The sequence below is a fragment of the Monodelphis domestica genome, chromosome 2, assembly GCF_027887165.1.
Source record: "Monodelphis domestica isolate mMonDom1 chromosome 2, mMonDom1.pri, whole genome shotgun sequence".
Taxonomy (NCBI): Eukaryota; Metazoa; Chordata; class Mammalia; order Didelphimorphia; family Didelphidae; genus Monodelphis; species Monodelphis domestica.
Window position 1 is genome coordinate 250,808,965 of NC_077228.1, and position 25,644 is coordinate 250,834,608.

Genomic DNA, 25,644 nt, shown 5'->3' on the forward strand with positions numbered 1-25,644 from the left:
GGAAAATTGTAGTCACAATTGAACTATAGTATGCTGCTTAAGGTTCCATTTTCAGCATTTTCAGCACAAACCCCTTGGGCTTCCACAAACCCTTAAAGGGTTTATGAATCCCTAAATAGGAGTTAGTACTGGTATTTTAAAGAAATTCTACAGAATCAAAGTCAAATAATTCAACTTGCCATTCAAGACTATCCATAATTTGGTCCCAATTTAACTTTCTAGATATGTGTTTCAATACTGTCCCACATGTCTTGACTTCTCAAAAAGCATTTAAGTTTCTGCTATATACTAGATACTGTGTATTGGGTACACAAAGGCAAAAACAATCCTTGTAGTCAAGGAGTTCAAAGTCTAATGGGGAGACAACATGCAACCAACTATGTATGAACAACACACACACACATATTTAAAGATAATCTCCACGGGAAAGCACTATCATTTTTGTAAAAAGTGGGATTCTACCTGAGACAAGTCAGATAGTCTAAGAGGAGATGAGAGTAAGAATCCTAGGCATGGGGGACAGTGGAAAGTAAATAGTTGAAAGATGCAGAGACTTCTGTGGAACAGCAATGAGGTCAGTGTCACTGAATTGTAAAGTATATGGGGGGTGGGGGGGAAGGGAGTAGAAGTAGAAAGGACCAGGTTATGAAGGGCTTTAAAAAGCCATTTTAATTTTATTCTGGTGGTAAAATAAATAAATCCTATAAGAAATAAAAGAAAGAAAATTAAATTTCTTGAATATTCAAATTGGTCTAATCATTGTTCTTTGAATAGTTTAAAATTTCCAACCTTGGAATTTTTGCTCATCATCAAGAATGTACTCACCCCTTTTTTCCACTTTTGTAGATCCTATCTATTCTTTTTGAGATACCATTCAAATTCCACCTCTTCACCATTTACCCTCTTCCTCTCACTTTGCACTTCCCTAATTCTATTTATTTACTAATTTATAGTACTTATTTGATATTATTTATTGCCTTATGTTGTTAAGTATCTCCACTCATTTTTCCATTAGAGTATAAGTTCTTTGAAGGTAAGGTTGGTTTCCACACAGCTCCTAGAACCATTGAAGACTATAGTAGTCACTCAAAAATATGTGAAAGCATGTGTCTTGGGGGAGGAAAATTAAAAAGGTAAAAAAGGGGAAAGACAATCATTTAATTTATATTAAGAGTATCCTTTAATGAGTGAACATATCCACTGTTTTTATAATCTTGCAACAGAACCATCAGGCTTGCCTTTCTTTAATGGCAAACAATTAAATGGTAATGATTGATTGAATAAGTTTATGAGTATCCCACCAGCCTAAGAGTGCTAGGGTAACTTTTGCGCATTCCCATGCATTTTTCCTGGTCAATAAAGAGAGAATTTGCCTTGACAGCCAGGTCATGTTCCAAGGCAGTTTTGGAATGGACTAGTGCTTGTAGAGTGTCCTCAGCATCTCTCAGTCGCTGCTGTAGACTCTGGATTGTGTCATCAATTTCATGAACTTCATTAACAAGGCTGTAACAAAAATAAAATATTAAAGAAATGATATGGTTAGAAGACCCCATGGCTTGATTCCAGTTAAATTTAATTCATACACCATTTAATGAATGCTTGTTAGATATTATATATATGTGTGTGTGTGTGTGTGTGTGTGTGTGTACTATTGTTGTTATAGTATGTAAATCTATAAAATATTATTTCATAGATTATTATATCACAGAAGTGCAAATAATTGTTGAGCCATATAAAGGTGAGCACCTAATGTGGTATAGTAGAAAGAACACTGGACTTGGAGTAATAAGTTCAAGTTTCAGGTTTCTGTCTCTGATCAAAAATACTATTCTGATGGAGTTTCCTGAGCTCTGATCATAATTTTCTGATTATCTTCTCCTATGATTTTGAGCACTGCTTAGATCATGACTATCTATAAATTTCATATATATTTTGTATCATCTCAGGATTATAGGTTAATAGTATCTAAAGAAAAGACTTCAAAGATAATCTAATCTATGACTTGAAGAAACTACAGCACAGAGAGATTAAGTGACAGTTATAATTTCAGTATAGAAATATTGATTTCATATCCTGTGTTGTTTCTACTATACCCTACTGGCTTTCACCATAAACTACCCCCAGGAGGACACCTAAAAATTGTTTCTTTATGATTTTAAAACTGATTTGTTTTTTATCATCAAGGAGTTTCCATCAGGAATCTTGGATGGTATGTCTACAAGCAAAATCTGATTTTTTCTCTCCCCAGGCTTTTAGATTTTAGATGCTTTACCTTTTTGTGCCATTGTCCTCTTTGGCAGTTTGGGAACCCATCAATTCCATCTCAAAATAATGTTTTGAATGCATAAAATAAAATGAATAGAATTGCAAAGGAAAGTATACTAAAATATAATAATCAGGGTAAAAGGTTCATAGACCCTATAGAAGAGGTATTAGGACTTTTGCAGCCCCTTCTTTATCATATAAGAGCCCTATTTCTATTTACAGAGGCTAGATAAAATCCCACATGGTTCAGTGGTAAGATTGATCAGTGAAAAGGCTAGTTGATCTGCACATAGCATAGCTTTGTCTCAAAGACTGAGTTATGCAAGTCTAAGTACAAGTCTCTGGTATAGTGATTGTGTGAATGGTTCTTCTAATCAGCTATAATTTGTTTTGTCATACACACTCTTCTATTTGGATATCTGTGGTAATTCTAAGTTGAATACATGCTCATGACAAATGCTGACATGATGAAATAACAAAGAAACCTCAAAATAAAAACTCTTAGGAATCCTTTTCAAAATTCAGGGCTTCAAGATAAAGAAAAGATGCAAGCATCCCGAAAGTAAGTTCAAGAATAGAAAAGTCACTGTCAGAATTGTACAAAAAAGCTTGTAATATAATTTTCCAAGTGGCAGAAGAGATAGGCTTGTAACCAATTTACCCAGAAAAACTGAGTATAATCCTATAGGTAAAAAAAACCTCTTTAATAAAATGAGGACTTTTAAACATTCCTGATGGAAAAGGCCAGAATGAATAGAAATATTAACTTATACATATACATATACATATATATATACATATACAACATGCATATTCAAGAGAGACACAAAAATAAGAAATCAATCACTACATACAGAGAAAATGTTTATGTTCTAATGGAGGGAAAGAAACGAGTTTCCCTTGAGAAGGAAAATGACAGCAGGATTTATAGAATGAGTTAGATAAATTTGGCAGAAAGTACATGGGTACATGATTTAAACATGATGGGTCATCACCCACTTGCATAAGCAAATTAAGGGAACATGGAATAGTTTACCAGGTAGCTCTATGGATAAAGGAAGAAGCTATGACCAAACAAGACAAAGAAGCCACCAAATAGATATAAAATGAATAATCTTGATTTCATTAAACTAAAAAGGTTTTGCACAAACAAAGCCAATGCAACTCAGATTTAGAAGGAAAGCAGAAAACCAAGAGAAAAAATTTATAACAAATTTCTCTGATAAAGGTCTCATTTTTCAAGTATATATAAAAATGAGTCAAGCATATGATAAATGGTCAAAAGATACAAATAAGTTTTCAGAAAAGTTAAATGAAGCTATCTATATAAGAAAAATGTTCTAAATCACTATTGAGTGGAGAAATTAAAACCAAAACAGCTCTGAAATACCACTTTCATATCTATCATATCAGCTAATCACATCATTTAATCATAACAAGAAAAAATGACAATGCTGAAGGGGATGTGGGAAAACTGGGACTTTTTCCCAATTGGTGGAGCCACAGCGTCTGATCCAATCATTTTGGATATACATTTGGAAATATGTTCAAAGGGCTCTAAAACTGTCCATAACCTTTGATCTCGCAAAAATATTAATAAATTTGTATCTCAGAGATTATTAAAAATTATCTATTTTGTACAAAAATATTTACAGCAGTTCTTTTTGTGGAAGCACAGAATTTTAAATTGAAGAGATGCCAATCAATTAGAAAATGGCTGAAAAAATTGTGGTATATGATTGCTAATAGAATATTCTTGTGCTATAAGAAGTGAAAGAAAAGAAAAAATGAAAGAAAAAATGTAAATGAATGAAAAGAAAGCAGGATGCTTTCAGAAAAATCTGGAAGAACTTACATGAACTACTGAAAAATAATAAAATGATAAAGCTGATAAAGCAAAACTAGGACAACCTTGTACACAGTAACAGTACAACAAACTATGAATAGTTAAGCTATTCTCAGCTGTGGAAAGATCCAAGCTAATTTCAGAGAACTTATGATGAAAACATACTCTCCACCTACAGAGAAAGAACTGACAAATTCTGAATGCAGATCAAAGCATAATGTTTTAAAACTTTATTTTCATGGGAGATTTTTGGTCTGTATTTTCTTTTACAATATGATTAATATCAATATATGTTTTATATGACTGAACATTCTTCAGTGAGCGAGAAGAGTTAGGAGGGAATTTGAAACTAGAAAATTTTAAAAAATTGTTTTTACATGTAAAAATATACATATATAAAAATATATGGAAAAATATATCAAAGCATATGATTTTTCACTTTATTCTTATTTTGGGATTTTGCTTTTATAAGAGTATTCTCTTAGAACAATAGAAATACATTTTGCATGATTTTATGTATATGTGTATATATATAAAACATAAAAAAAGATTTACATGGAGTAGGTTTTTTGTGTTTATATAATTTTAAAATAGGAAAGGGAAGGGAAAGGAAAAGGAATACACTAGGGAAGAAATCATTGTGAACAAGTAGATTCTCCCCAACCCTCAAAAAAAGGAGGAATGGATGAATGTCACTTAAACCTCATTTTCATATGAACCAATCAGAGTTGGGTAGAACCCACACAGAGTTTAATAGAGAAATACGTTCAACCCAATGGGAAAGAAGAGGAACTTAAGAGAAGAGAGAGGGAGAAATAAGAAGCGCTGACTGAGAATAAATTGGCCATAAGCAAACAAATTTTAACTACAGAAAATAGATTGGGAACAGAAGGGAAATAAAATTATATCAAGTATAGAACAGTTTCCTTTCATGTCACCACCCTTGTCTTTGTAAAGAAAAGACTCAGGAAAAGAGAGAGGAAAAAAGAATTAACAATCATAACTTCAAATAGGACAATATTAACTCACCCATAAAATGAAACAGGAAACAATACTGGGTTGAAAGGGGAAATCTAACACATACTGTTCATAAGAAACATTTTTCAAATATATATATATATATATATATATATATAGAGAGAGAGAGAGAGAGAGATAGATAGTTACATAAAAACACATAAATAAAAAATAAACATGTAAAATAATGGATGCAAACAAAATGTATTATTCTGCAGCTGAACACAAAAAAAAACCAAGAGTACATATCAAAACATCTCAGATAGTACAACAGAAAAAATAAACTTGATTAAGTGAGAAACAGAGAAATTAATTTTACATACAGGCACTATGTGTAATTAATAAATATTAATATTTAAACTATGTGCACTAATTAGTACAGAATTCTAAATGCTTAGGAGAAATGTTAAATTAATTATAAGGAGAAAAAGATGGTAAAAGTATGAAAGTTGGAGATGACATCTTTCAGACCTACACAAGAAAAAACCAGAAATTAGATAATGACCTGCATACATTTTTTTAAACCCTTACCTTCCTTACCTACTGACATTTATATAATTTGACTTTTAAAATAGGCAAACCAAATCATCATTGATTGATCATCAATGAGAAATTTTACAATTTTGAATAAATTAATAAGATGAATAAGAGAAATCATTAGAATTATTTTCCTCAATTGTATGTTAGTAAAGCTGATAATGTGCCAAGAGCCATAAAAGACCACGCTGTTTGACCTGGTCACATGTGGAAACCAAAGACTGCAAAGCAGCCCCCAGGAATGATGGAAACATCCACTGAAACCCCCCTAAGTGACTTTCCTCATTAATATCCCTTTATTATTGGAATTGCTATGATTATTCCCCAGGAAAAATAGATGAGAGCAACATGCTTGCAGGGTTAATACAGATGTCCCACTCTGTTTCCCCCAGAATATTACCAAGAGATTTTACTCAAAAAATTAAACCTAAGGATTCTTATGTACCCACTTAGATAGGACCCTTTTTTCTAGGCATAAAACTTCTAGCAAATCTGTGCTCTGAATCCCCCAGTCTATATCTGGGTCATGTTGCTTCTACCCTCTGACCCTGCACTTAGCAACAATGTTTTATTGACTATTTCCTTAGACTTTGTGTCTGTTGTTAGGATCCATGGAAACATGTATGTTGAGAATTATAGTGCCAAGTAGATATGTGACCACAAGGGTATAAAATAAAGCCAAGTCTCAGTCAAAGCGGAGCAATTTTTCCTGTGAAACTTGTGCTACAGGTTGAATACAAAAGCTGTGTCCTATTCATTATACTGCTGACACCGTCCCACCACCAAGACCCCATCCCCTGTGGGAGGCTGGCCCACCCCACAGCAACAATGTAAATAAACTGGATGAATATTTACTAAAATATAAAATATAAAATGTTCAGATTAACAAAACAATAGAGAATTCACACAGAATGAGCAGTAACACTGAACAATCAATAACACTGAATAATCTATAACAAGCCCCCCAAAAGGAGGTCTAGACAGTTTTTCAAGTTAATCCTACCAATCATTCAGAAAAATTCCAACATTACATAAGTTATTAAAAAAATAGAGGAAAAGAAAGGCTTCTACCAAATGCCTTACTTGATACTTTGAGACTTAAACCAGGGAGACTCAAATCAGAAAAAGAAAACCAAAGATATTGCTTAGTGAACACAAAATGTAAATAAAATATTAGGAAAGATACTATAGCAACATATCACAACTATTATATACTATGCCCATATTGAATTTGTATTAGGAATGCAGGGTTAGGAAAACTCTCGATTTAACAGATAACATTTAAAACAAACAAAAAAAAATGATATTACTATTATCAGTGGATGAAGGAAAAAGTTTTTTTAAAGATTTTTATTCATTTATTTAAAAAATTAAACCAGAATTCCTCTATTTCCTCATCACAGGAATTAGTTTTCCCCAAAAGGCGACTAAGCTATCTGTAGGACCTGATTGGCCATTAGTCTCCCCTGATGTGGCTTCTGGAGTCACCTAAGAGCATAAAAAGTCCCATCCAAATGACTATCCTTGTTGTGTTAGGTCAAAATTAATCTCTTTTTCTTAACTGTTCAAAGACTTTCAAGTACCTCATTTCATTCCAAACATCAAAACTGAACTAACAAATGGAACTTAATATAGTATGTAATATCTATCAAAAGCCAGCATTATATGTAATAGGAATAAAGTAGAAATCTTTCCATTTTCAATACTACTAGTTGATATAGCACTAGAAATGCTAGCTATAGCAATGACAAGAGAAATTGAAGGAATAATCATAGGCTGAAAGGATATAAAATAATGCTTTTTGATAATGACATAATTGTTTTAATTGTTCTATATTTATAATTATGTGTATAATTATAATTGATCTATAGTCAGTGAAAATTTAAATGAAATAACTTCATCAAAGTTGAATGATGCAAAATAAAACAACTACACAAACCATCACCACTTCTATATTTTCTCAACAAATCCATCAGAAACAGAAATATGAAATTAAATCTGATGATGAGGCAGAGGTGATAAATTCGAAGTACTAAATGAGAACTATTTTTTGGACATGAGCAATGTGGTCATTTGTTTTACTTGACTGAAAATTTTTTTTCCAGTGGGAAGGGAAGGCAGAAGAGAGAGCAAATAGTCACAATATACTAATCATCTACTATTTTATATTTCCATTAGGGACATAGTAAATTAAAACAGGTTTAATGTATAGGTTTTTGACACCGTGAAATATAAATAAAACAGGGAAATTCTACAATAATTCTAACTCCTATTGAGATTTATGATTAATTATAAATCATATAGTTTATGATGATTATTTATTTTAACATTGAGACTTTGTTAAATGAAATAAAACCATTTTTATCTTCAAAAAAAGTTTCAACCCTAACATTTCAAACTCTTTCCAAATTGTTAATTCTTCTTTGGAAAAAAAAGTTTATCTACAATCAATAATTGCTGGTGAAGTTACATATGAATGAAAGTATGACAAATATTTCATTCATTCATAAGTAATCATTTTGTACAATAAACTTGTGCCTTACCGTAGTTGGGCTGTATCTCGGCACAGTTCAACATTTGGTCTTCTTATACGCTCATCCAGTCTAGTGTGTGCCACCTTCAAAGGTGTAACTTTGTCCCTAATGGATTTTCGAATTGCTTCTAAGGCCATTTCAGATTGGAAGAGTTCCTGTAGTGTCTAAAAGATGATAAAATATAAACATTAAATAAAACTTGGGAGTTTTCTCCCAGCTTATCTTTTCCTCTTATCAGTTATTGCTTCTCCATGTGAAATGTCACTAGTGTTTTTCATCTTCAGTAAAACCTCATTCCAAAATTGTTCCTCCATCTCATGAGAAGGATGAAAGATATCACTCTTTAGCTATTGTGTTTGGCAGAATCCAAATTTTCTCTCATTGAGAAATCCATCACCTTTGAGATATTTAGCTCTGCCATCTTCCATTGCCATTCCACTAAATATGGGGAAGTTAATGTAAAAAGAAAAGGGCAAATCCCTTTCAATAGGTGTCAGCAGAATAATAATTGTCAGATGAGTGCATTAAATATCAACTCTACTGACAAGTTACTTAATTGCTATGAACTCCAATTTCTCGGGGATAAAAAGTACTTATACTACTTACCTGACAGAGCTGTTGTAAGAAATATTCTCTGTAAATGTGAATGATTATAAATAATGGTTTATACTGTATAGTATGTATGTATAGTTTTACAAGTACTTTGGCTCTGAAAACAAGTGAGTTAGACAGTATAGGCATTGTTGTCTTCATTTGACAGATGAGAAATCCATCCTGTCCAATATTATTTCACCTATCATACTACTAGCATCTGAAGTTGATTTTTTTTTCCTTTCCATAGTATTTACTTGTTTTACATTTTCAAAGAAAACAGAGTTAGACTTAAAGATACAGCTAAGGAGATAAAGGAAACTAGGAAAGAGTTAAGGAGCTAAGGAGATTGAGAAGTGAGTGGTCAGATAAGTTGAAGAGAACCAAGATAGAGTAGTGCCGTGAATTAAAAAAATCAAAAAGAAATATCAAGGAGAAGAAGGTGATCAACAGTGTCAAGTAACTGTAATAAACTGTAATAAAATAAGTAACAAAAACTGTAACAACAGAGGTAAAAGATTGAGAAAAGTTCATTAGCTTTGGCAATGAAGAGATTAGTAATAATTTTTGAGAGTAGTTTCAGTTGAATCATCATTCAAAGGTCCTTTTATATCATCCTTTCTATTCAAGTCCAAGGAATTTCTATATTCAAGAGGATGGCAACTCACAGGAGGAGGAGACTGAACTCTGGCCATGCTGTCTCCAATCCACGAAGTTACCTTTGGGACCATTTCTAACCATGTAAGTTGGGTGGTTTAAGCAGGGAGAATAACATGTTTGCTTTCAGGCACCAGCAGTGGCTCACACCCAGGGATTAGTAGTAGATTCCAAAGCTGCATTTATGTCCAAGGCCCTGGCAGAGTGGGGCAATGGTAGAGCCTATGACATTGCTTATCTCTGGCAAAGAAGGTAGCATTTGGATTCCTTCAGAGAAGTTTGGTCTTGGCAAAGGATGCAGAACTTGAATCCTTACCCAAAGGGACAGTTCTTGGTATTGGCAATAATGTCAGCAAATGTCCATCATAGCCTTTGCTTAATTTTTTGCATAACTGATATAGTCACTCTACAATGCTATTGGCATTAACCCAGTGGTCAACAAACAAGTACTTCTCAGAGAGGGCTTAGAGAATCATTGTGTCATTGGTTGTATACTCTTTGTTTTTTCTAATAAGAGGGGAAATAAGAAATAAATTCTGTATAACTATGCATGTGCCAGAAAAAAAGAGGAAAGCCCCTCAGTAAAGAAATCTGAAGGATTCAGATTTGATATGCCTCTTTCTCCTCTATCCACGGAGTGCTGAAGTAGGTGGCAATACTAGAGTGAGGGTCAGGGAACAGTGAGTGCATGTACTCTAGGTCTCAGTGTACACTGAGGGAAATCTGCAAGAAGGTAATGGTACGTTACGTTATGTTGGTCCATCAGATGATCCTGGACCATGTTTAGAATCTATGACTAGGAGCAACTAGATGGCTCAGAGGTTTGGAGAGGGGAGGTCCTGGCTGCAAATTTGGCCTCAGATATTTCCTAGTTGTGTGACCCTGGGCAAATCACCTACTCCCAATTGCCTCCTCTTTATCACTCCTCTGCCTTGGAATTAATCCACTGCACCACCTAGCTGCCTTCACTTAGTATCAATTCTAAATCAGAAGGTAAGGGTTTTTTAAATTAAAAAATTTTTTTTCAATAAATCTATGGCTATTTTAAAAGTATCATCTGTACTCTAATGTTCTTGGTGCTATTCATATTCATTGTCACTGATTCACACTAGGAGACCCCTTATAAACTGAACAGATTTGGCATCATGTACCATGTGGACTAGATCATTAAGTACTAGCCTGGATTTTAAGCTATCGCCTTCCTTAGTTTCTTTACAGCAGAAATTGTCTTTTGCCTTTCTTTATATCCTCCAAACTTAGCAAGGCCCTTAATTAAAGCTGGTGAATTAAGAGCTTACTATATATGCCAAGGCATGAGTTAAGTACATTGATTGAAAAAAGGCAAAAATAGTACATGCCCTCAAAAACTCTCATTTCTTATAAAGGGGGACAAGATGCAAGTGACCAGATTCATATAAGGTATAAACAAAGAATATGGGAGGTAATTTAAGAGGGAAAGACATTAGCAGTGAGGGGAGGAGAAGAAAGCAAGGAGGAGAGAGGAGGGTAAGAGGGGGAAAGAAAGGGACCAGGAAAGGCCTCCTGAAGAATATGGGATTTAATAGAAATCTTTTTTAATTGAAATTTTTTATTTAATTAATTTAGAATATTTCCCTCCCCTCCTCCCTCCCCCCACCCCGCTGAATGCAACTCCATCGAGTTTTACTTGTACCATTGGATTTGATATAAATCTTTAATGAAACTAGGGAAGCAAAGAGTCGAAAGTGAAGAAAGAGAGAATAGGGCATGGGGGACAACAAGTTGGGAGATGAAATGTCTGTGAAAAGAACAGTAGGCCACTGAGGACAGATCATAGACCATAAGTGTAATAAGACTGGAAAGGTAGGAAGAACCTAGATTATGAAGTATATTAAAGGTCAAACAGAAGATTTTATAATAGGTAGCAAGGAGTAGAGTTCATTAAGCAAAGAAGCTTGCATGCGTATGGCTAGACTTTGGAAAAATCACTATGGTAGCTGAGTGGAGAATGGATTAAAATGAAAATAGCTTTGAGGTACAGAGGCTAATTAGAAAGTTATTGCAGTAATCAAGGTGAGATATAATGAGGCTCTGAACTAGGGTTGATGGATATAAGAGTGAAGAGAAGGGAATGTATATGTTGTTGTGAAGGTAGAAATGACAAAATTTAGTGACAGAAAAGGGGGAGTTGAGAATGATACTGAAGTTGCAAATCTGTGTGACTGGGAGAATGGTGGTCACTTCAACAATAATAGGAAAATAGATAAGAAGGGGAGAGAGCTGGGGAGAAGGGAAGATGATAATGAATTCTTTCAAGAATGAAAACATCCATCATCCTGCAACTAACTTGTGATTGGCCTTTCCAAACTGAGTTCAATTGCTCTTTTGACAGACATGTTATGTCTGTCACTGTCACTGTTACTGTTCTTACTCAAAGTCTTTTCTGCTTAGTAGGGCTTGTCAGAGCTTTCAATCAATCAACATTACCTACATGTTAACTTTCATGGCATGATAAGGAATCACATTAAGCTTGAGCAGTAGCTACTTGTTTAATTAGCTCTATGAAATACTGTCACTATATTATTATTATTTTTGAACTGTTTAATTGTTGAATGAGTACAGCAGTAAATGAATGAATACTTTTCTTATTGAAGACAATAATATAACCATTAGAACACTGCATTTAAATAAAAGTTTAAAAAAAGACAATGACTGAGACTCAAATATTCAGTTTGAAGTGTTCAGATATATAGTTCTGAGAATAATCTGCATACACATGATAACTGTATCCATGGGAGCTGATGATATCACCATGTGAGAGAATGTAGAGGAAGAAGAGGGCCCAGGTCAGAGCCTTGGGCTCTTCCATGATTACTAGGTATGACATGGATAAGTAAAAGATATTTTAAAAGATCAGCAAGCTAAGTAGGAGGAGAATCTAAAGAGGACAGTGTCATGAAGTAGAGAAAAGTTTCTAAGAGGAAATGATGATCAACAGCATCAAGTGATGAAGTGAAATCAAGGATTAAGACTGAGAAAAGGCAATGAGATTTGGCAATTAAGTCATCACTGGTAACTGGAGAGGGTGATTTCACTTGAATGACAAGGACAGAAGCTGGACTGCAAAGTGTTTAAAAGTAAGTAGGAGAAGAAGAAATAGAAACACATGAATTTCTCAAGGAATTTTGTTGAGAAGGAAAGGAGAGGAGGTGGAGTCAAGATGGCTTAGAAACAGCAGAAGTTGAGACCTCTGAAAACCCTTCCTTACTGATTACAAACTGAATGCTCCTAGGGGACTGAAAATCAAACCTAACAACAGGACAGAGCCAAGAAACCCTCCTGCTGGATTCAATCCAAAAAGTACACCCCCCCCAAAAGGCAGAATCAGAGAACACTCGGGTTTAAGGGGAAGGTAGAAAGAAGGCCCCAGGACAACTCCCCCCACCCTAGAGTTCTAAGCCTCCAGCAGCAGTGGGAATCTCTGGACGGGCAAAGTCACTGGTCTGGAGGGTGTACCTTGTGGGCAGAGCAGTGCCAGGCTCTGAGTGTCGAACACAGAAGGCGGGGAAGGAGCTGTAGAGGGAGCGAAGAGCAGGCAGACTGGTCACGGCGGCTGAGACTCTCCATATTGCTACAGCCTTCCAGGAGGTTTTGGCCTTAGGGCACATCCAGCCCAACCCAGTTGATCTTAATCCCATCAAAAGGCTTCAGAGATCAGGGAATCCCAAACTCCAACAACCCTCCCTCAAAGACTTCTGGACTTTAAATCCAACCAAAAGCCTCCAGAGGACAGGAAAGCTCAAACTCCAACACCCCTACTCCACAGCCTGCACTTAGAGATATCCTGGCAAAGCTCCAAGAGGGGAGACTGTCAGAAACCCCCAACACCAAAAAAATTAGAGGAGCAAGAGCACAGACAATAATGGGGAGCAAAGAAGGGGTAAATATGAGCAAACAACAGAAAAAGAAGAAAGAAATTACAATAGACAGCTTCTGTACAGGCAACGAGCAAAGAGTAAATGGAACAGAGGGACCAACAAACGATAAATCAGAAATCCCACCAAATTGGATACAGGCTTTGGAAGAACTCAAAATGCAATTCAAAACACAATTTAGAGAGACTAAAGAAAAGAACTTAAAGCTGGACTTCCGGTCAAGATGGCGGCTTAGAGAAAGCTAAAGTTCAGATCTCCAGAAACCCTTCCCGACCAATCTCAAACTATAGGCTCCTAGGGCACTGAAATTCAAAACGATCAACAGCATAGACCCTGGGAATCCTCCTCCTGGACCTGGACCTGGATCAAAAGGTACGGCCCCCCTCAAAAACCAGAACCCAAGAACACTCAGACCTAAGGGGTAGGAGCTCAGAGTTCAAGGTTCCGGGAAGCCGTGGCCCCTTCCCCCTCAGAGAGCAGGGTCGTCTGAAACAACAGCAACCCTCAGGGCCTTCTATCTGAGTCTCAGTGAAAGTCATTGCCCTCGAAGCTCCGGGAAGCCACGGCCCCTCCCCCCTCAGAGAGCAGGGTCTTCTGAAACAACAGCAACCCTCAGGGCCGGCAAGACAGCCTCACGGGCCAGATCCTTCTATCCAAGTTTCAGTGAAAGTCACTGCCCTCGGAGCTCCGGGAAGCCGCGGCCCCTCCCCCCTGAGAGCAGGGTCGTCTGAAACAACAGTAACCCTCCGGGTGGCAAGACAGCCTCAGGGCCAGCTATTCTGAAGGCAACTTCTGGAAAGCAACCCAACCCAGTGGAGGGGGCACTCAAACAGCAGGGAAACAGAGAGAGCCGGGGGGGTGAATGTAACCCCCTGGCCCGATCCTTCCATTCCAGTTCCAGTGAAAGTCACTGCCTTAAAGCATTCTCAGTTCAACTCAGGGAAAGCTCATAGAATGGACAATCTGCCCAGGACTAAAGCCTCTGAACACCAGACAGAGATAAGAAAAGCTAATCCTCCCCATTCAGAGATGGCAAACTCCACAGAAGCACAGAAGCCCCAAAATCCCAGGAAAAATAAGAAGAAAGGGGCGACTTTGGACATATTCTATGGAGCCAAAATACAAAATACAGAGGAGATAGAATACGATACAAAAGAAAATGCCCCGAAACCTTCCAAAGGAAATGGAAACTCTCCACAAACCCATGAAGAATTTGAATCAGAAATGACCAAAAAGATGGAAGCCTTCTGGGAGGAAAAGTGGGAAATAATGCAAAAGAAATTCACACATCTACAAAACCGGTGTGACCAAACTGAAAAGGAAAACCAGGCTTTAAAGGCGAGAATCAGGCAACTGGAAGACAACTATCGTGTAAAAGAGCAAGAATTAATAAAGCAAAGCCAAAATACCAAGAAATTAGAAGAGAACATAAAATATCTCACTGACAAGGTGACAGATCTGGAAAATAGAGGGAGAAGAGATAATTTCAGAATAATTGGACTTCCAGAAAAACCAGAAATAAACACCAAACTCGACATCGTGCCCATTCAAAATCACCTTAGACAAAATAAAATACCTAGGAATCTACCTCCCGAGACAAACACAGGAACTATATGAACACAACTACAAAACACTCTCTACACAGTTAAAACTAGACTTGAGCAATTGGAAAAACATTAACTGCTCATGGATAGGAAGAGCCAATATAATAAAAATGACCATCCTACCCAAACTTATTTATTTAGTGCCATACCCATTGAACTACCAAAATACTTCTTCACTGATTTAGAAAAAAACCATAACAAAATTCATTTGGAACAACAAAAGATCAAGGATATCCAGGGAAATAATGAAAAAAAAAAAACACATATGATGGGGGCCTTGCAGTCCCTGACCTTAAACTATATTACAAAGCAGCAGTCATCAAAACAATTTGGTACTGGCTAAGAAACAGAAAGGAAGATCAGTGTAATAGACTGGGGGCAAGCAACCTCAGCAAGACAGTATACAATAAACCCAAAGATCCCAGCTTTTGGGACAAAAATCCACTATTTCATAAAAACTGCTGGGAAAATTGGAAGACAGTGTGGGAGAGACTAGGGATAGACCAACACTTCACACCCTACACCAAGATAAATTCAAAATGGGTGAGTGACTTAAACATAAAGAAGGAAACCATAAGTAAATTGGGTAAACACAGAATAGTATACATGTCAGACCTTTGGGAGGGGAAAGATTTTAAAACCAAGCAAGACATAGAAAGAGTCACAAAATGTAAAATAAATAATTTTGAATACATCAAATTAAAAAGCTTTTGCACAAACAAAACCAATGTAACTAAAATCAGAAGGGAAACAACAAACTGGGAAAAAAATCTTCATGGAAACCTCCGACAAAGGTTTAATTACTCAAATTTACAAAGAGCTAAATCAACTGTACACAAAATCAAGCCATTCTCCAATTGATAAATGGGCAAGGGACATGGATAGGCAGTTCTCAGATAAAGAAATCAAAACTATTAATAAGCACATGAAGAAGTGTTCTAAATCTCTTATAATCAGAGAGATGCAAAACAAAACAACTCTGAGGTATCACCTCACACCTAGCAGATTGGCTAACATAACAGCAAAGGAAAGTAATGAATGCTGGAGGGGATGTGGCAAAGTAGGGACATTAATTCATTGCTGGTGGAGTTGTGAACTGATCCAGCCATTCTGGAGGGCAGTTTGGAACTATGCCCAAAGGGCGACAAAAGAATATCTACACTTTGATCCAGCCATAGCACTGCTGGGTCTGTACCCCAAAGAGATAATGGACAAAAAGACTTGTAAAAAAAAATATTCATAGCTGCGCTTTGTGGTGGCCAAAAACTGGAAAACGAGGGGATGCCCATCAATTGGGGAATGGCTGAACAAATTGTGGTATATGTTGGTGATGGGATACTATTGTGCTAAAAGGAATAATAAAGTGGAGGAGTTCCATGGAGACTGGAATGACCTCCAGGAAGTGATGCAGAGCGAGAGGAGCAGAACCAGGAGAACATTGTTCACAGAGACTAATACACCGTGGTATAATCGAACGTAATGCACTTCTCCATTAGTGGCTGTGTAATGTCCCTGAACAATTTGCAGGGATCTAGGAGAAAAAAAAAAACACCATTCATAAGCAGAGGATAAACTGTAGGAGTAGAAACACCGAGGAAAAGCAACTGCCTGAATACAGTGGTTGAAGGGACATGACAGAGGAGAGACTCTAAATGAACACTCTAATGCAAATATTATCAACATAGCAATGGATTCAAATCAAGAAAACATGTAATGCCCAGTGGATTTACGTGTCGGCTATGGGGTGAGGGGGAGGAAAAGAAAATGATTTATGTCTTTAATGAATAATGCTTGGAAATGATCAAATAAAATATTTTTTAAAAAAAAGAAAAAAAAGAAAAGAACTTAAAAATTAAAAGAAGTCATCTGGAAACAGAAAATAGTGTCTTGAAAGCCAAAATCAACCAGCTTGAAAATGAGGCAAAGGACATGAAAGATGAGGCAAAGAGGATGAAAGATGACCTCCAATGAAAATCAGACCAGAAGGATGACGAAAAAGCCAGGGATGAAATCCAGCATTTAAGAACCAGAATACAACAACTAGAATTAAGTGACCTCACAAGGCATCAGGACACTATAAAACAAAACCAAAAGAATGAAAACATTGAGGAAAATATGAAGCATCTCAATCACAAAACAGAAGATTTAGAAAATCGTTGAAGGAGAGACAATTTAAGAATCACTGTTCTACCAGAAGACCATGACTAAAGAAAAAGCCTGGATGTCATTCTACAGGAAATTATTCAAGAAAACTGCCCCGATATTCTAGAATAAGAGGGAAAAGTGGAGATTGAAGGAATCCACAGATCATCTCCTGTACTTAATCCCCAACTGACAACACCCAGGAATGTTATAGCCAAATTCAAGAATTATCAGACCAAAGAAAAAATATTATAAGCTGCCAAGAAGAAGTCATTCAGATACCATGGAACCACAGTAAGGATAACACAGGATCTGGCTGCATCTACACTGAAGGACCGAAAGCCATGGAATATGATATTCCAGAAAACAAGGGAACTAGGTCTATAACCAACAATCAACTACCCAGCAAAACTGACTATATTCTTACAGGGGAAAGTATGGTCATTCAACAAAATAGAAGAATTCCAAGAATTTATAAAGAAAAGATCAGACCTGACAGAAAATTTGATGTCCAAGCACAGAACTCAAGAGAATCATCAAAAGATAATTAAAAAAGAGGGAAAAAATAATAACAAAACAAAACAACAACAACAAAAAACCCTTTTTAAAAGAGATGCAATAAGTTAAAATGATATGTATCCCTATAAGAAAAGAAGTCATTGGTAACTCTTAAAAACTGTTGTTATCTGGGCAGCTAGAAGAATTACACTTAAGAGGGAACAAACTGTATAGGATAAAATAACAAGACATAAATAGGCATATATATATATGTATACATATACATATATAGAATTAGAGCTAAAAAAGAGGTTAATACTAAAAGAAACAAAATGGGGTAAATTTATATGTCACAAAGAAGCTCATGGTGGGAGGGAGAGAACATCAATACACTGGAAGGGTAAAGAGGTTGGAGACAGGAAATACTCAACTCTCATGTGCATCGAAATTGACCAAATGAGGGAAGAACAATCCAATCCATTGGGGCAGAGAATAAATTCGCATTCTACTGGGGAGTAGAAGGGTAACAAACAGACTGGTGGGGAGGGAAGCAGTATAAGGGAGGGAATGGGTGGGGGGTAGTTTTAAAAAGACTGCAAAGAAAATAAGGGGGGATAGGAAGGGAGGGGGTAAAAAAGGAAGTAAAATAATGGTGGGAACTAGGGGGACTGATTAAAAACAAACATTGGTGTAGAAGGAAATAGTGAAAGAAGAAAAGGCAGGACCAGGAGTAGAAATCAAAATGCTGGGAAATACTCATCAGGTAATCATAACTCTGAATGTGAATGGAATGAACTCACCCATAAAATTCAAGTGAATAGCAGAGTGGATTATAATCCAAAACCCTACCATATGTTGTCTACAAGAAACACACATGAGGAAGGTAAATACGCATAAGGTGAAAGTAAGAGGATGGAGGCAAATCCATTGGGCATCAACTAATAAAAAGAAGGCAGGAGTAGCAATCATGATATCGGACAAAGCCAAAGTGAAAATAAATCTAGTTAAAAGAGATAGGGAACGTAATTACATTCTGATAAAAGGCGGTATAGACAATGAGGAAATATCAGTACTCAACATGTATGCATAGCAATGGCATAGCATCCAAATTTCTACAAGAGAAACTAGTGGAGCTCAAGGATGAAATAGATAGTGGGAGACCTGAACTGTCCTCTATCTTAACTAGATAAATCAAACCAAAAAATAATAAGAAAGAGGTAAGAGAAGAGAATGAAATCTTAGAAAAATTAGTTAGTAGATATGTGTAGAAAAATAAATAGGGACAAAAAGGAATACACCTTCTTTTCAGCAGCACATGGCACATTCACAAAAATTGACCATGTATTAGGGCATAAAAACATTGCAAACAAGTGCAAAAGAGCAGAAATAAGAAATGCAACCTTCTCAGATCTCAATACAATGAAAATAATAATTAGTAAGGGTACGTGGAGAGGTAAATCAAAAATTAATTAGAAATTAAACAATACAATTCTCCAAAACCAGTTAATCAAAGAACAAATCATAGAAACATTTAATAATTTCATTGAAGAAAATGACAATGATGAGACATCCTTTCAAAACCTATGGGATGCATCCAAAGCAGTACTCAGGGGGAAATTTATATCCTTGAGTTCATATATTAACTACATAGGGAGAGCAGAGGTCAATGAATTGGGCATGCAAATTAAAAAAACTATAAAATGAACAAATTAAAAATCCTCAGATGAAGAGTAAATTAGAGATCCTAAAAATCAAAGGAGGAATTAATAAAATTGAAAGTCAAAGAATATTGATTTAATAAATAAGACTAGAAGCTGGTACTTTGAAAAAAAAAACAAATAAAATAGACAAAGTACTGGTCAGTCTAATTAAAAAAAGGAAAGAAGAAAACCAAATTGACAGTATTCAAGATGAAAAGGGAAACCTCATCTCTAATGAAGAGGAAATTAAGGCAATCATTAAAAAACTACTATGCCCAATTATGTGGCAACAAATATGGCAATCTAGGTAATATGGATGAATACTAACAAAAATATAAATTGCCTAGACTAACAGAGGAAGAAATGGATTACCTAAACAACCCCACATCAGAAGAAGAAATTGAACAAGCCATCAAAGAACTCCCTAAGAAAAAATCCCCAGGTCTAGATGGATTCAGAAATGAATTCTATCAAACATTCAAAGAACAACTAATCCCAATATTATACACACTATTTTATAGAATAAGCAAAGGGGGAGTTCTACCAAATTCATTTTACGACACAAATATGGTACTGATCTCAAAACCAGGCAGGTCAAAAACAGAAATAAAACTATAGGTCAATTTCCCTAATGAATATAGATGCAAAAATCTTAAATAGGATACTAGCAAAAAAGACTCCAGGAAGTCATCACAAGGGTTATTCACTATGATCAGGTAGGATTCATACCAGGAATGCAAGGATGGTTCAATATTAGGACAACCATTCACATAATTTACCATATTAACAAGCAAACTGACAAAAATCACATGATTATCTCAATAGATGCAGAAAAAGCCTGACAAAATACAAAACCTATTCCTATTGAAAACACTAGAAAGTATAGGAATAGAAGGGCCTTTCCTAAAAATAATAAACAGTATATATCTAAAACCATCAGCAAACACCATCTGTAATGAGGATAAACTAGAAGCCTTCCCAAGAATTTCAGGAGAGTGAAACAAGGATGCCTGTTATCACCTCTATTATTTAACATTGTACCACAAACACTAGCAGTAGAAATTAGAGAAGAAAAAGAAACTGAAGGTATGAAAATTGGCAATGAGGTGACCAAGCTATCACTCTTTGTGGATGATATGATAGCCTACTTAAGGAATCCTAGACAATCAACCAAAAAGCTAGTCAAAACCATCAACAACTTTAGCAAAGTCGCAGGATACACAATAAACCCACATAAGTCATCAGCATTTCTATATATCTCCAACCCATTTCAACAGCAAGAATTAAAAAGAGAAATTCCATTTAAAATCACCCTAGACAATATAAAATACTTAGGAATATATCTGCTGAGACAAACACAGAAACTATATGAACCCAACTACAAAACACTCTCCACACAGTTAAAACTAGATCTAAACAATTGGGGAAACATGGATTTCATTGGTAGGATGAGCTAACATAATAAAAATGACAATTCTGCCCAAATTAATTTACTTATTTAATTCCATACCCATTGAACTACCAAAAAAATTTTTTTTATTGAATTAGAAAAAAACATAACAAAGTTCATTTGGAAGAACAAAAGATCAAGGATATCCAGGGAAATCATGAAAAAAAAATGCAAAGGAAGGAGGACTTGCAGTCCCAGATCTCAAAATATACTATAAAGCAGTGGTCATCAACACAATTTGGTACTGGCTATGAGATAGAAAGGAGGATCAGTGGAATAGACTAGGGGTAAATGACCTCAGCAAGACAGTCTATGATAAGTCCAAAGATCCCAGTTTTCTGAACCAAAACCCAGTATTTCATAAAAATGTCTGGGAAAATTAGAAGATAGTATGGGAGAAATTAAGTTTAGATCAACATCTCACACCCTACACCAAGATAAACTCAGAATGGGTGAATGACCTGAATATAAAGAAGGAAACTATGAGCAAATTAGGCAAACACAGAATTGTATACTTGTCAGATCTTTGGGAAAGGAAAGACTTTAAAATCAAGCAAAAGCTAGAAAAAAATCACAAAATGTAAAATCAATAATTTTTATTATATTAAATTTAACAGTTTTTGTACAAACAAAACTAATGCATCCAAAATTAGCAGGGAAGCAACAAATTGGGAAACAATCTTCATTACAAAAACCTCTGACAAACATCTAATTACTCAAATTTATTAAGAACTAAACCAATTGTACAAAAGAAAAAAACAAGTCATTCTCCAACTGATAAATGGGCAAAGGACATGAATAGGCAATTTTCAGTTAAAGAAATCCAAACTATTAATAAGCACATGAAAAAGTGTTCTAAATCTCTAATAATCAGAGAAATGCAAATCGAAACAACTCTGAGGTATTACCTCACACCTAGCAGATTGACTAACATGACAGCAAACGAAAGTAATGAATGCTGGAGAGAATGTAGCAAAGTCAGGACATTAATGCATTGCTGGTGGAGTTGTGAATTGATCCAACCATTCTGGAAGGTAATTTGGAACTATGCCCAAAGGGTGCTAAAAGACTGTCTGCCCTTTGATCCAGCTATAGCACTGCTGGGTTTGTACCCCAAAGAGATAATAAGGATAAAAAGACATGTACAAGAATATTCATAGCTGCGCTCTTTGTGGTGGGAAAACAAATTGGAAAATGAGGGAATGCCCTTCAATTGGGGAATGGCTGAACAAATTGTGGTATCTGTTGGTGATGGAATACTATTGTGGTAAAAGGAATAATAAAATGGAGGAATTCCATGGGGACTAGAACAACCTCCAGGAATTGATGCATAGTGAAAGGAGCAGAACCAGGAGAACATTGTACACAGAGACTGATACACTGTGGTACAATTGAATGTAATGGACTCCTCCATTAGTGGCAATGCAGTGATCCTGAACAACTTGGAGGAATCTACGAGAAAAACCACTATCCACATTCAGAGGAAAAGCTATGGGAGTAAAAACATCAAAGAAAAACAACTGCTCGAATACATAGGTCAAAGGGATATGGTTGGGAATGTAGACTCTAAATGAACATCCTAGTGCAAACAACATCATTGAAATAAGTTCTGATCAAGGACACAAGTAATACCCAATGAAATTGAGAGTAGGCTACAGGAAAGGGGAGGGGAGGAGGGAAATAAAGTGAGTATTGTAACCAAAAATTTTTTTTAAAAAAGAAGGAAAGGAGAATTAGTGGATCATAACTATCAGGAATGATCAGATCAAATGAGAGATTTTTAAGAATAGCATTTTTAAGGAGCCAGTAGATACGGAGATATATCAGATTGGGGAAAGTAGGAAAGATAAGAGAAACAATTTGCTAAAGAAGATGGGAAGTAATGGGGGAAGAATGCATTTATAGAGGTTTTCCCTGGCATGAAGAAGGGTCACTACTTCATTAAAGACAGGAATGAAGGAGGAGATAGCAGGGATGTCAGAATAATGTGAAATGAGGAAGAGGTGTTAGGGAGTATGCTAATGACTGAGGAATTAATCTAGATAGAGTAAAACCAGTTGAGAGTTCTGTTCTGGGAGGGATAAGAGGAGATTGTTTCAGATCCTTCTAGGTTGTGACAAAAGCTGCTGCTATATATCCTGTAAGGACTGCTAGATAAAAGACAGGTACAAAAATACTTCTTTCATATAAAATATATACTTTTCAATTATAATGAATGATTTATAATATATACATATATAGTATTTATAATTTTGAAGTATTTTAGTTAACTAAAGATGTCATTTTCTACTCTCATACCATTAGTAGACAAGTACTTTTTTCCCCTCCAGAATCCATAAACCTCTTTACATTGTGAAAAATAATATGTGCAAAGATCCAAGACAGCTCTAAAGCAACTATGATGAAAAGTGCTATTCACTACTATAGCCAAGGTACTGATGGAGTCTGACTACAGATCAAATCATGCCATTTTCACTTGATTTCCTTCTCAAGTTTCTTCTTGTTTGTGAGATATGTGTTTCTTTCATATTGCGTGATAGCACATATCTATATATATACACATATGTATGCATATATATATATTATATAACCTATATCAGATTACTTTGCCTTCTTGGAGAGAGGAGAAGGGAAGGAGGGAGAGAATTTGAATGACAAATGTCAGAAAAATGTTAAAAAACTACTTCTATGTGTAATTGGAAATAAAATATGTAATAAAAAAGAAAAATAGTATTTGTTGCTAGGAGAACTAGCTTTTGTTAGGCTAGTCCTTTGTTATAGGATAGAGGGAAGCTAATTGATCTATGTGACAATAAACCCCAGGATTTTAGATTTATTACTTCATGTTGTGACCAAATCACTAATGAAGCACTACAAAGAACTGATTTACCTTTGCTAAATACACCTGAATCTTGTTTTTGGCATCCGCCGTCTCAGCTATGCGATTGGTGAAAGCAACATTGACTGTATTGAACTGATTCCACATCTCATTTGCAGTCACAACCAATAGGTTTTCAATATCATTTCGCAGTTTGGCAGAAGCTGCCCTTTCACTCTGAGAACGAAGAATGTTGTCATCAGTAAACTTGGCCCATGATTCTGGCACTGAGATCCTAAGAAAATGGAGTGAAATCAATAGTGAAATTGTCCAGACAGGATACAGGCAATCATATTCTAAATTAATGAGGAATGCAAATTAAAATTACAATTGATCATGGCATAATTATTATTTATTAATTATATCTTAATATAGTTGATCTTAAATTCATTCAGAAGTGAAAGAAGGCAAGGAAAGGCTGAAAAGCAAATATAGAAGTAGGCACTATGGTATTCCTGGAAGCCTATGGTTAAGAAAAACTAGAGAGACTTCCGGTCAAGATGGTGGCGTAGAAGCAGCGAAAATTCAGACCTCGGAAACCCTTCCTTACCAATCGCAAACAGAGTGCTCCTAGGCAACCGAAATTCAAGCTGAACAACAGGATAGATCTGGGGAAACCTCCTCCTGGACCTGGATCAAAAGGTACCACACCCCAAAAGCCAGAACCCTAGATCACTTGGATCTAAGGGGTAGACAGAAAAAAGGTCCCAGGACCCATCCCCCCCAACCCAGAGTGCTGAGCCCATGGCAGCAGAGGGAACCTCAGGGATTTGAGGACTCATCACCTTGAAAGCAACCTGAGCCAGTCTCCGGGGCGCCCAACACAGACGGCAGGGAAACATAGAGAGAAGGGGGAAGCCAGTAACCCCTGGCTGGGTCCTTCCATCTGAGTCCCAACTGAGGTCCCAGCTTTAGGGCACCAGCTGAATCTAATCCCATCAGGAGCCCTCAGAGCTACTGAAAGGACAGAAAACTCAGGGCTGGCAAAGGTGTTGCTCCAAAGAGCTTACCTTGAAAGTAACCCGGGCCAGTTTCCAGGCATTGAACACAGACTGTGGAAGAGGAGGTTGCTGCTTTTTTTTTCCTTTTTTTTTTGGCTCGAGGATCATCTGGCCCACACCACCTGAACCTAATCCCATCAGGAGCCCTCAGAGCCCAGGCAAGCCATGACCCCTCCCCCCTTAGAGAGCAGGGTCTTCTGAAAGAACCAGATGAACCTAATCCCATCAGAAGCCCTCAGAGCCCAGGGAGGCCATGACCCCTCGCCCCTTAGAGAGCAGGGTCTTCTGAAAAAAGAGAAACCTAGAGGCGGAGTCAAGATGGCAACCTAGAAGGAGCATAAACCTGGCAGCCTGGCCAGAGATTTGGAGACCCTCCATATTTGCTCTAGTTATCCAGGAATTTTAGAACTCAGAGCAAACCCAGCCCAACCAAGCTGAACTTAATCCCATCAAAAGTCTCCAGAACTCAGGGAAGCCCAGGCTCCACACCCATCCTCATTGACTGCTAGACTTTAAGCCAATCAAAAGCCTCCAGAGGACAGGGAAGCTCAAACCCCCAACAACCCTCCCCCAGAGATTACACCAAGAGATCCTCTGTTAAAGCTCCAAGAGGGGAGACTGATAGAAGTCCCCAAAAAACAAAAAAAAATGAGAGGAACAAGAGCACAGACAAATACGGGGAGGAAAAAGGGGGTGAATTTGAACAAACAACAGAAACAGAAGAAAGAAACTACAACAGACAGCTACTACTCACCAAATGGAACAGAGGGGGAGAGATCAGCAAACGATAAACCAGAAATCCCAGTGAATTGGATACAGGCTGTGGAAGAACTGAAAACACAACTAAGAGAGGCTGAAGACAATTGGGAAAAGAATTTAAAAATTAAGATAAGTCATCTGGAATCAGAGGCACTTGAACTAAAACAAGAAAATAGTGGCCTGAAAGCCAAAATCATCCAGCTGGAAAATGAGGCAAAGGAGATGAAAGATGAGGCAAAGGAGATGAAAGA

At 36.4% G+C, this 25,644-nt stretch overlaps 1 protein-coding gene across 2 annotated transcripts in view; it reads right to left on the reverse strand.

The window, feature by feature from the left end:
* Positions 1-1,156: 1,156 nt before the first annotated feature.
* The window catches only part of TEKT3 (tektin 3), a 110,473-nt gene continuing 85,985 nt past the window's right edge, over positions 1,157-25,644 (reverse strand). For both annotated transcript variants that reach the window (XM_007483401.3, XM_001367970.3), the window contains exons 7-9: positions 23,646-23,868; positions 8,209-8,363; positions 1,157-1,503 (exon numbers count right to left, since the gene is read on the reverse strand). In XM_007483401.3, coding sequence (XP_007483463.1) covers positions 1,287-1,503; positions 8,209-8,363; positions 23,646-23,868 — 595 coding nt within the window. In that variant the 3' untranslated portion in view covers positions 1,157-1,286. The remainder of the gene's footprint in view (positions 1,504-8,208; positions 8,364-23,645; positions 23,869-25,644) is intronic.